At 26.1% G+C, this 14,021-nt stretch overlaps 1 protein-coding gene across 1 annotated transcript; it reads left to right on the forward strand.

Annotated features, from left to right (window-relative positions):
• The first annotated feature begins 12,454 nt into the window (after nt 1–12,454).
• Nucleotides 12,455–14,021, forward strand: LOC124946251 (NEP1-interacting protein 2). Its single transcript, XM_047486817.1, has 5 exons — nt 12,455–12,587; nt 12,674–12,825; nt 13,134–13,217; nt 13,369–13,536; nt 13,861–14,021. The coding sequence occupies exons 1-5, from the start codon at nt 12,455–12,457 to the stop codon at nt 13,984–13,986; spliced, it is 663 nt and encodes a 220-aa protein (XP_047342773.1). The 3' UTR covers nt 13,987–14,021.

Here is a 14,021-nt window from a genome sequence, read left to right on the forward strand (position 1 = left end):
CTTCTGCTAAATGTCTATGTTTGTGCTTCAAAACACCATTTTGTTGTGGGGTGTAAACACATGTTTTCTGATGCACAATTCTCGTTTTGTTAAAAAATTCCGAACATTTTGAATTAAACATTAATGCTTTTAACATTAGTTTGAAATTGGTTTTTGATAAGAAGTATAAAACTCTGAATTTTATCAAACACTAGTATTTTGTTTTGAGTAAAAAAGTTCATGTACATCTTGTAAAATCATCCACAATTGTTAGGATTAAGGTGTATTTGTTAGAGAATGTTCTTTATAAGGACCCCATATATCAATATGTATTATATCAAAATTTTCTTTTGAGTAAGAAGTGTTATTTTAAAATATCATTCTATGAAGTTTTGCAATTGGACAGGTCGAACAATGAGGCATTTTATTATCTAAGAAATGAAATATCACTCTTAATACTTTGTTTGAAGTATGCCCACATCTTTGGTACACCTTCTCAATTTCAGAGATACTAAAGGATTTTTCGGAATCCTTATCTATACTATATTTGTTCAACACACTCGTAGATGTAAAAAGAAACAAGTTTTCATCCATTTTCCAATTTCATATAATTTCCTTTGATCATGGTCCTGCAACACACAACTATTTTCAGAAATTATAGAAGATATTTTTGTGTCTTTTATTAGTTTTGCAACTGATATAAGGTTATATTTGAAATCAGGTGTTATAAGTACATCCTTAAGACAAAGTTCTTTACTTAGCTTTAGATTTCCTATCTCATCAAGTATTTTTGAAGATTCATCAACAAAAAGTAGAAACTTATTTTGTGCTAGTTTGTATATTTTTGTGCATATGTTCCTATTATTACATATATGACTGTTAGCGCATGAGTCTATCAGCCACATATATTTTTTATTCTCTAAATGGTTCAGGCTCATGCTTAGTTCAAAAACTGTAAAATTATAAGAGTTCGTGCATTTACCTGATTCAAAGTTTATTTTCTTTCCCTTTGAGTTTCTTGCTCCATGAGTTCTCGGCTCTTTAGTCTTGTTGTCCCATTCCTTTTAGAAGTTTATGCATTGTTTGATATGTTAGAATCTTTAATCTATATCTTTATTTCTTAAGTTTATAATCATTATACTCTATGTCGATAAATTGAGATAAACATAAGTTGCGGAAACGTACTTGAATCTGGAATGAAGAACAGTTCATTAAGTCGTTCTTCGTTATTCTCTTCTTCTTGATCTTCTCTTGATCTTGGATTTTCTTGGTCTGAATCTAGACCTGGATCGGAATGTGGATCTTCTTGTTCTGGATCTGGACCTGGATCGGAATGTCTGATGTGGGTGGGGTTTAAGTCTTCCAACCCTATATTGATAGTCCTCTTGAGTGCTCTTTGAGAGATGAACATAAACATTTTGTCTTATGAGAGAAACAAATTAGGTAGGCTATCTTTATAGGTTGGGACCTAACCCTAATATACCCATTTATTATTCGGCCCATCAACAAAATTATAAATGGTATTTCTGCTTCTACACAAATATATCCCCACATTTATTATAGATGTCAAAATAAGCCCCATAATCTTTATACTTTAATAGATCACTTTCATTGGGCTTTAATCTTTATTATGATAACAACTAATATACAATTATTAAATAATATATGTACCCAAATATTGGAAATAATTCCAACATGATATTCTTCTCGAGTGATCTGAATTGGCCCTTCTTCATCTTCAAACAGTGGTGTGTTTGCAACAAACACTATTGTACTTCTTTTCTTCAGGTTCTCCCACCATTCCAAGTAACCAATTATTCTAAAACAATGTTCATATGTATGTCCCTTCATCATGTAGTGAGTGCATAAGGCATTTTTGTTGTTCTTTTTTTTTCATCCCATTTTTTTGCTCTTTTAAAGTTTTTTATAGTTGTATTTCCAACAGACATGGCTGAATACTGCTCTTAATTTTGAACATTGATCTGCCTCTTTTTTTCAACATTGAGTAGCAAGGCATTCTTTTTTTCAACATTGAGTAGCAATGCGAATGCCTTGTAGATCGTTGATAGTGGTTCCATCATTAGTATATTTTCCTTGATGTTTTCAAATGATTCATCAAGGCCTAAGATAAATAAATACAAGTTTCTTTTTTTATAGTCCATGATAACCTGTTTTTCAAGTTTGCACCCTACACAATTCACAGTATTACTCCTGTCACATGTGCATTTGCTATGTGGTTGCATGTGCAATAATTCATTCCAAAATAGTCTAGTCCTATAATAGTATTCCTCTATGTCTAGGTTACCTTTTTGAATTGTGTAAATATTCTTTCTAAATTGTATTGTGATGGCCTATTATTGTCCTCATATCTAGCCCTATTTTCTTCTCACAACTCTTGTGAAGTAATTGTACTATGAAAGTGTACCTTATTTTTCCTATCGATAATGTTCATAATCTAGGTTCTCACTATAGGTTCAACTATTCTCCATAGTATGGCATCCTTTGGATCATTCGACATTTTGAAGATGTCGTCAATGAAACTTATCTTCATCTTGGCCGTTAGAGCTAGTTTGATGCTCGTACTCCACTCAAAATAATTGGCTCATGTAAGAGTTGTGGATGTAAGAACAGTTGCTTTTTCTCCATGTAGGTAAAGTGGATTCGTTTGATCACGCTTCTTTTCTTCCATTCGAAGAGTTTCCGTTGAAGAGATAGTTGTGGTATAAGAGTAATTGATCGCGTCCTTTGACGAAATTGGAACTTCTTCACTTGCTTCAGAGGTTTCAGATGTGGATCGTCGCGGTTCACCGCTCTCTTCTTGATCGCCTTCTTTGATAAGATTTTTATGGATGCCATGAGAAAACTATAAGCGGAAGATTGATCAAAGTAAAAGATCAATAAGCTAGAGTTATGAAGAATCAATTCAAGAAAACACTAGAAAGAAACCGTCTGATCTTTTTATTGAATACTGAAAGAATGATAATCAAGATTCATATGTTTACATTGGTTATAGGGCAAGAGCCCGTAACTGAAATTAAAAAGACAAAAATATACATGTAAAATAGAAATATAAGTTAGTTTAATAGCTTTATTTCTTTATAATTAAATTACTTATCTCAATAAAATATCTTAGAAATATGTTAAAGACATCACAAACCTCATTGTCGAATTCGAATAACATTTTTTCTTCTAAATGTCCATCGACCTAATTACACTTAATCGATCCCCTAAATCGTGCAAGGGATTGGGAAATGATCACATTATCATTTCTCTTCTCGAACTTTTGAAAACTATCTAGAAATGAGGCATGTCTCATTTTCCAAAAATGAATATTTTCTATTTGCATTGCACGGGGAAGAAGGTGATCACTGGGGTAGTTGGTCGCGCGTTCGACTACCTCCTATCTCCAATGGCGTCCCGCAATCGATGACTGCATTTGGGGTCTTTGACCCTTCCGTCCTATTGACATGGGCTTCTGGTTGTGTTGACCACCGGGCCTAGGTGTGGCGCCATAGTCCTTGTCTTGATTTGGAATTCCTTTAATGATCTAGGTGCTTGTCTCATGCGTCTAATCCTATTTGTCAAGTGATAAATATTATAAAATTTATTTTAATTCGTTTGATTTATTTGTACCATTTTTATTTTATTTAAATAAATCCAAAATTTTATTATAAACTTAATGGTTAAAATGTGGATATGTACAATCTTATCAGTTATACCTATCAATCTAAACAATGGATTTTTATTATTCAAAATGTTTATGACTATTAAAACTTGAAAGGCTTCAATGTGGGCTCAATAATAAAAGAAATTGGACTAGTTTACATTCATTCACCATTAAAAATTAATTTATGTATAAATATATAAATATATAAATAAATTAGGTTTAATTAATATTATCTAAACTAGGATTTAAAATATTTAATAAAAAAATAATGATAAAGAAAAATATTTTTTTAAATATTTTTTTAAATATTAAAAAAAGATAATAATTTAAACTGACAAAACATAACATAAAAAAATATTGAAAAACAATAAAAAAGAAAAACAAAGAACTTAGGACAAAGACATACAAAAATATTAACATGAAGGACAACGAGCCATCAACCCGACTTTATGATTTTCAGAACGAATTTCAGATAGTGTTATATATCGATTGAATACCATCACTGAAAATACAGTTTTTTTTAATCAAATAATTCATATAAAAAAAATATGGACAGAAACTTAACTATTTATATCCAACATACAAAATTTCTGAAAAAACTGTAAAAGAAGGTGAATATAGAAAACAGTAAGAAGGGTATTTTTTATTTCTTAATTATTACCAATGTCATTATTGAAGGTAAATAAATTGATGATTAGAATCCTGTATAGATATGAATTTATTTATTCATTTAGAAAAGGTAAATCATAATGAATTAATCAGCAAAAACCTGACACGAAACAAGTTGTTTACAATATTAAAAACAAATAATTTCAAACAGAACCCTACTATCATTAATAACGTAAGAAGCAACTTGTTAAAAAGAACCTGGTTTTGCAGTTCAACGTGAAAAAGCTACCAACCCAGCTTATTCTCAGCCCCTGGTTTTCTATTTTATTATTATTATTATTGTTATTTTCCTCACACATGGTTTTCAATTTTTCATTTATTATAACTTTTAATATAGTAGATAAACATTCAATTTATAAAATTGATCAGTCACACCTCATATTTAATGTTTATAATTTTTATTTTTATTTTCATTTTAACTGAGATTCTTTTTTCTAAATCCCCCACCGCTCATATCATAAATAAAAATAAATAAATAATAAATCTTTAAAATAAAACTACACAAATACTAAAAAGAACAATAAAAATAGAATCAAGACAAAATAATAGGAGATAAAGATAAAGGTTTATAATAATTTTTTTAATGCACAAATTCGTTTTTCCTTTCTTACAATCATTAGTGTACTTCATAATGAATCCAAACTTAAAAAGAAACAAAAATTTAACTTATTTCAAGACTTATTCATCCCACTTTTGTCCTCTTATTTATGTTCTTTCTCAATCTCATGAAATAGTTATTACCTAGCAAGATTCCATAAATTTGTACGGTTAAAATTAAAATTAAAATTATAAAATTATCATAATCATATCAAATTAATTATATAATCCTCTTCTTATGAATTTATTTCTTTCAACCACCATATTTATTATTACTCAATCATTTCCTATTTATCGATTTTTATCGATTCACTTCGGTCAACAAACAATCTTATTATCATCTATTTACCAACTCATTTCCGTCAACCAACATATTTATTATTACTCAACCATCTCATCTTTACCGACTTTTATCAACTCACTTCGGTAACCAATATATTCTTTATTATTCAACCATCTATTCTTTACCGATATTTATTAACTCACTTTCGTCGAACAATAATTTTTTTTTGGAAAACAACTTACGTTATTTTATTTAAAAACCAAAGAAAAAAATTTACATGAATTTAGTATTAAAGAAAAACAAACATTTGTCTTAACAAAAATGGAAATCCCACACAAATTATAAACGAATATGAGTACAACAATCAAAAAGCCAACAAACAAACAAAAATGAATTTTCATCTCGCCTAAAAATCACAAAGATGGGTGACTTCATTATAATCGATGCTCCAATTTTGACATAAACTTTAACAAAACTTATCATCACCCACTTATTAATGATCTTTATCATGCATAATGAACACTTAATCATTAAGTCATTTAAGATTGTTGATTTCTTTTTATAATTTTATGTATAAATATATAATTGATATGACTAACAATTATATATATATAATTATGAGAAAATGTATAAAAATTAAATTATATAAACGAATTTAAAATATTATTAGTTTAGTTATTTAAATTTTGAAGTTATATTCGAAATATAATGTGTTATTAGCTTAATTGTTAAAATGTCAAAATTTGTGTTTCTCACATTTTTAGTTTAGTTTTTCAAGTTTATGTGCGGACGGGTCAACTCACGACTCGACCAAGTATCAATTTACTATCACATATATATCCAAATTAATCATAGTTTTCTACTCGACAATTCAGACACTCTAAATTGATCATTATTATATAAACGTAGTAAACCACTTCTTGTCTTACTAAATGGTAGTTTCATGTGATATACAAATGTTTTTATTTCTTTATAAAATTATATGATTTGTTGCAATAAACATTAATAATATCAAATTTTATATACATGCAAATTTTAAAAATAAATATATATTAAATTTAAAATATATATATATTTTCTACTCAAAATTATACAAAAGAATATAGATAAACATCACAAAAATATTTTGAATAAAAGGAGTTTAAAATGGATAATATTCTAAAAGAATTTTTGTTCGAACAAATCTTTGAAAAAGAAAAAAGTTCACACTCTTGATCAATACTATTTTAATTGAGGTAAATATTTTTTTTATTTTTTTAAAAACTTAAAAATATTAATATATAATTTAAAATATAGAATATTTTAGTATTAATTAAGTAATTTTTTGTTTTTTTTTTAATTGTGTGGTTTGATAGAAGAGAGGGAGAATGGTGTGATATACTTTGGTTAAGATTATTCAAATAATTCTAGTCTCAAATGTAAAATAATTTTTTTTATTAATTTTTTTTTAATTTTGCTTTATTTTAAATTTTATATTATGATAATAGCTTTGAAAAAAAGTGACATGAATAGTTTGTATCAATAAAATGAGTTAAATCAAACTTGATTTGGTGTGTAATCGTTTGTATGTATTGTTGCGATATTTTTGTTCGACGAACTAATTTATATTATATTAAAGAATATTAAAAAATCAAACTATTTTAAGATAGAGTCGACCAACAGATACAAAAATCTAAAATATTTACCAATTAAACATATATATATATATATACTTTATAATCACAACTTTGTTTATAAACATCAATTATTACCGTCCGTTTTCACAATAATGCTACTTTTATTTAGCAATAATGCTTGAACAAAAGCCTTATTTGAAATCTGACAACAATCTTATTTAAGATTTTGGATTTTAATGAGTAATAACTTTAACGTTATTTTTCTTAAATTTAAATAATAATAAAAAGATAAGACTCAACTAAGAGAGACAAAGTAAGAATAAAATATAATGATCAAGTTTTTATATATTTTTTAAATTATATCACAAATCAAACAAGACGTAAAGTGAGAAATCAGATGATAGCAACGTCACATTGATTTATTATTTTATTATTTTACACAACGCTCTCAATTAATTTGAGAGAGAATTTTTTTTTCCCTATTGTTACTAGATTTTGATAGAGAATTCAAGATGTTAATTAGCAATACTAAAAAATAAAAAAATCAAGTTGTCACAACTTGGTGCTTGATAATATATTAATCAACCCACTAGGTTTCCATCTCATAAAAGAAAATATATATATCTATTTTCATAATAATATAATAATTGAACTAATTTATTACAACATCAAAATGTGACTACTATCAATATTTGTAATCTATATATGGTGTACATATTATTAAAACTTATATGGAGATGTCTAACATTATTATTATTATTATTTTATTTGAGTTTATTTTTGAAAATATATTTTTATTTAATTTAAAATATATATTTTTAGTGAGAATCGAAAAAAAAATTATCCTTATTTAAAGTAAAGATGATAGTCGGATGGACGTAGGTCGAAGTTAAGGTCGAGATCAAACTCAGCTATTTATATAATAAATAAAAGAATGCGTGCTCTCATTTTTCTTTTTGAACTATATTAATAAATTACTATACCATTATTTCAAAATGATATTCCGATTATAGTTGTTGAGTTGAATATAGGGATGTTCAACCGACCGGTTAATCGGTTAAACGGTCCAGTTAAGATCGATTTTGTCTTTTATTTTAAAAACCGATTAACTGACCGTTAATGATATCGGTTTTATCGGTTCTGGTTCTACCGATTTTGGTCGGTTTCGGTCGGTTAATCGGTCTTAACTAGGAACCGATAATTTAATTTTTTTAATTAAATAAAAAATTTATGAACTAATCTTTTTACAAATTATTATTTCAACTTTCCTTTTATACTATTCTCCATTCTTTCTTTTCTCTATTATAATATATTATATTATTATTATAATATAATATATTTTATTGATATATTTAAGAATATGTTATAATATATAATATAATATATTTTATAGCTATTTTGTTATTTTTTTTTATATATTTTTGAGAAAATTTAAATTCATTATGTCGATTAGTCTTATATAGGCGAATAAGATTGAATCTCCTTCTCAACCGATAAAACGGGTAGTTGAATCGGTAAGTTATAGTAAAATAATGGTTATCTAATAAATTATTTTAGTTTGTTTTTAATTTATTTTTATAAAATTTTATATAAATTATAATATTTTTTTTAAATAATTTTATAAAATTTAAAAATAATTTTTTTTTATATATTATTAAATATTATTTATAATATATCTATTATTTATAAAATAACTAATATAAATTATAAAATATAAAAATATATAATTAAATTATTACCGGTTTACCGGTTAAACCGTTAGAAAAAATAGATAAACCGAACCGTTTAACCGGTAAAAAACCGGTTGATCGGAACCGCTAGAACCGATTAACCAATAAACTGTTAAAATGGAACCGGTTAACTATCGGTTCGGTTGGGTTATCGATTTTTCGGTTTTTTTTGCACAACCCTGATTGAATACATGAATTTTAGGGGGAAGTTGATGATAATATTTTATATATTATTATATAAATATTTATATAGTTATCATTATAAATATATTAATTTTGTTAATATATATTGATATTTCATATATATATATATATATGAACCCTACAATTACCCATAATTTATATAAACACAATAAATAAAATATTGCAATATAATACAACATTCAAACAATATAAGACTACATGAATTATATGATTAAAGACCCAATTATAACAATTAATTTGCATTCAAATGAAATCGTCAATGATGTTTACCCATTACCCACCCATCAATATGTGAACCATTCAATCTGAACTAAACACCTTAATTATAACCTAGATAATATAATAAAACAAAAAATCATTTATATATATATTAAGCCAAACAAGACCAATTAGACAAGATATTTGAAGACTCATTATTCATTGTTATCAACAATAACTAAGAATGTAAGTAAGCCCTAAACTGAGTTCAAAAAACAATATTCAGATTAAGAGAAAAATAAGAATAAAAATTAAAATATATAAGAAAGAGAAATATTGATGTTTACAACTATATGAATTATAATGTTAAAAAGAAATGAAAACGGATTCTAATAATAAAATTAGTCTGAATTCAACTTTTGTGATGTTTGAGTTTATGATGTTTATAATTATATTGTTTATAGGTTCATTTTAATTGAATTTGTGACAGTTTATGTCATAATTTAATTTTTATAATTGATTTATTTTACTAATAAATAAGAAAAAAATATTACTAGTACGTGTATTTAATTCATATGTTTTATTTATCTCTTTCTGATAATTCTATAAATGTTCCCTATATTACATAGTGTCTCATTATTATTATTTTATTTTATTTTACCTTTTTTAATTGTAATCTGTTTTATTAAATAAATCTTTTTTTATTTAATAAATATATATTTTTAAATAATATAATTAGTTGTTTGAAATAATAATATTAATTATTAAAATAAAAATATCTATTAACTATTTAAATATGTTAAAATATCGATAATGTATTAATATTTTTATCAGTGTTTTAAAATTATTAATAATTTTCATAAATATTAAAAAAATAAAAACTAATATTTTTTTTCCTACCCACCCACAACAATCAGGACTCGTCCAGAAGCTTTGTGATTTCAAACATCACCAATCCAATCCAGAAGAAACCACACATTTCTCGGAATGTTTAATTTTAAAAATATTGAATATTTCAAATCCCGGTATGTCATATTTTAAAACAATAATTAATTAATTGTAGTAATATCTATTTTTATATTGTGTGATAAATTGTTGTTGCCAATGTAGGCTTCCATCATTAATTAGGGATGACAAAGCTGTCAAGATTGTCCCTATAAATCACACCGACCATATTTCGACCCGACTTGAATACATTGACGGGTCTCCTTCCTTAACCCGCTAATTCCCCGTCCCCACTAAAGGTATGTATAAAAAAAATTATTATAATGTATTTAGTTTTTTAATCTACTCTTTAATTAAATAAAATTATAGTAAATTACAATTATATTATCAAAATATAAATTTAATTTGGAAAGAGTAATACACATCTACAAACTAAATCAATAATAATGAAACAAATTAACTAAAAATAAATCTAGAGTTGATAATTTTATGTAAATTTTATATATTGAATTACACGAATTCGTGCCCATAAGGTATATATATCCACGGATATTAAATTTATTGCAAAAGAAAATATATAGAAGAATAAATGTATTAAAGGTAACCAAAACATTAAAAAAAAATTAAAACACTGACAAATTAGAAAACTTCATTTTCTTAAAGGAGGTAAATAAATGAAAATTATTTCCTTAATAGAGAAGTCTCAATTTCATTATTTTTACATATTAAGGTTTAGTATAGTTTAGTTTGTAAAATCAAAATCTTATAGCAATAAAATTGTGATTTTAAAATTTCATAACTATTTTAAAATTGATTTTTTTTTTTCATCTATCAAAAACGATATTATCAGTATATATGGTTAAACATGTGTTGTTATAAATTACTTCCTAGAATATGAGGCCTTGTTTATCACCAAAATTATATTTTGAGAAAAATTATAGATATAATTGGAGTTTAATTACGAATAGTGAAATGAACAAATATTTATACTAATTGAAGTAAAAAGTTAATACACTAATCTGAAAAAATTACATAAATCATATTTTTGTGAAAAGAAGCTAAAATAATACAATTATCTAGACTATAATATAGAAAATAGTTTATAAACAAATTTTATTTTAGATAATAAACCCACACAAAAATAAGTTTTAAAAAATCTCAATATATAACAAAAATAAAAGAAATAGACAAGTGTGGATATAAGGATAAACTTGGATGATTCGAGATGGTTAATTAATTTCATAAGTGGGTTGATCAGAAAAGGTCAATTCTTCAGAACCCCCATTGGTAAACTTAAGGGCACATCCCTCATTAATTTATTTACTTTTTCATTTTGGAAAACAGAGAAAAAAAAAGCAAATCAAAAGTAAAAGTGGAAAATATATTATATTATTAAATCATATTTTATTTATCTATGTAATTTCTTAAATTTTATAACAATAAACAAAAAATTGAAATGAACACTTGTTTTGAATTACCCGAAATTATTTTTATGACAGATATTTTGATTTGGACTTTTGAAAAAATCACTTATTAATAAGAGATTATTTCAAAAAATAAAAAAATTAATGTTGTGATTAACTATACATTAGTTTATGAGAAAAATCAAATAAAATAGAAAAATCAAAACACGGAAGATATGTACTCAAACTTTATAACGATGTAAATTATAACAGATAAATCAAACCTCCAAACTCTTATAATATTGAGTTTTAAGAGACGGAGAAGCCTCCAAACTCTTATCATATCGATTTTTTAGTTTTTTTATTTTAAATAATAAAACTTGATTCATCGATTTATTTATTTGTGAAATTCACAATAGAATGTTACAACTTGATCGAAGAAATAGTTTATATCAATTTATAACATAATTTATCATAAATATTTCAATTACAACTTAAACAAAATTCAAAACTCAACTAATGAAATAGTAAATAACACCGGAAAAAAAGAAAAAAAAATGGTTAATTAAGACTATATCGTTGATCTTACCTAGCATTTGGTGGGTGAACGGGTACATAGCATTAAACCAACAACATTTCTTTTGACATCATCAATTTTGACATTTACAATTTTTAATTTTGTATTAATTTTATACAAATGATGTCATGATAAGTACTAATTTTCTTAGCATAAACCCATCTCTCACTCTTGACACTTTTTTAGTAAAAAAATAATGAAAGACTAGAAAAAGTAATATTTTTTTCAAAAAATTCAGCTACACAATGACCTCTTTAGACAACCAATGCATGTACCTGGTTAGTTACAAAGTTCTATCCATCAAATTTAATGTTGTCTAATTTTTATTATATATATTTATTTCTCCATTAAAGCTCTTTTGGGAGCTTACATAATAATTTCTAATTTCCACCTCTCTCTATATAAATATATATATTTTTTATTTGTGTCAAATTATTTGGAGTAGTTATATTATATTTATATATATATCAAGCTAGTGTCCAAAACTGACAATCCCCCGTTTCCTTCGGATTCATTATAAATAACAGGATCATCTCATCTCATCTTATCTGTGAAAGTATTATAAGTTGTTTTCCTAGTTCTAATCATGGCAAAATGGTGGTTTTCATCAGACACAGCCATTTTTAAGGTCATACAATGGTGCAAACAAACTCAAACTCTCTTGTTCATTGTCTTCAAGAAAGTTGCATACTCCCTTTCCATCATTGCTTTCTCAATCGGTATGTATTTTCAATTCCAATTAATTGTTCACCTTTATCTATTTCTCAAGAAATGATCATCAAAATGGGTATTTGAATTAATATAGGAGGGGCAATAGTTGGAACAGTAGTTGGAGCCATTAAAGGGCAGACAACTGAGACTGGGTTCTTACATGGCGGTGCAGTTGGGGCTATTACCGGTGCAATCACAGCCATCGAATTGATGGAGTTGATTCAAAACGGCGAGTCATTCTCTAAGGTACATTGATAATGAATCCGATTCATGTTGTAATCATTCACCCTTAAAACGCCTTAAATGTAAAAATAAAAAAATTAAAAAAAAAATTGATGATTTTGGGTTATGTTAACTTCCTAATTAAAACATTAATAAAAAATTATTAATATAACTTGATGATTTTGGGTTATGTTGTTAAGTTTAGTAGTACTCATGCATGCATGCAATGAATTTACTATATAACTTGACCTAAAATAGATCCAAACTTAAATTAGTCTTCTTTTTTTATAAATGAGATCAAGATATTAATCAAATTTCATATAATTTAGCAGGTTGCCTTGCTACATAGTATTTTGGATGGAAAAGTTTTCGTCGAATGGGTGACTCCTGCAGTGTTAAAAGCTTATCATTGGCAGGTAATTCGAATGTCGAATAAGCTTCTACATTAACTAGTTTGGACTATTAAGAAGAATCAAACGAGTCTCGATCAACGACTTGAAAAAGTTCTAAATAAGCTAAATCGATCAATCTAAACGGCCTAATAATTTGTGACATATTGTATTTCAGATTAACTCAATGGGGATGCTCGGTGATGGTGATGGTGTTGATGGTTCGGAGTTGTACGAGATAAGTAACGGGAAACAAGGATTGGCTAAGGATTCAATTGAGAAGCTCACTCAATTTAATATTTCCATATCATGTCACAATGTTGGATGTTGTTCTATTTGCTTAGAGGTGTGTGACCTATATATCTCTTCCTTAATTTCTATTTTTTTTCAATAATAAATTGTGATTTGCAATAAATAATATTCAAGGTTATTAGGTTAGTGTTTCCTTAGCATTGAATTTATTTAGGTCTATATTGTGGGCTGATATATATAAGGGCTTGATAATTGAATAAAATGTTACATGGGTCATCTCCAATTTAATATAGTAGGGTCACTTCACTTGTGAGTCTGTGACTATATATCATATCTAAATTTGAAAGAATGTGATCATGTCTCATATAAAAAATCACAATCAAATAATATGTCATTAATGTAAAAAAATTTTTTGCAGAATCTAAAAGATGGAGATGTTGCAAGGATATTGCCAAGCTGCTTGCACTTGTTTCATCTACAATGCATAGACCAGTGGTTGATAAGGCAGGGTTCATGCCCGGTATGCAGACATGTTATCATTTGACCTAATTACTCGATTGATGCAACCCCGATAGTGAA

Source organism: Impatiens glandulifera, chromosome 7 (assembly GCF_907164915.1).
Source record: "Impatiens glandulifera chromosome 7, dImpGla2.1, whole genome shotgun sequence".
Taxonomy (NCBI): domain Eukaryota; kingdom Viridiplantae; phylum Streptophyta; class Magnoliopsida; order Ericales; family Balsaminaceae; genus Impatiens; species Impatiens glandulifera.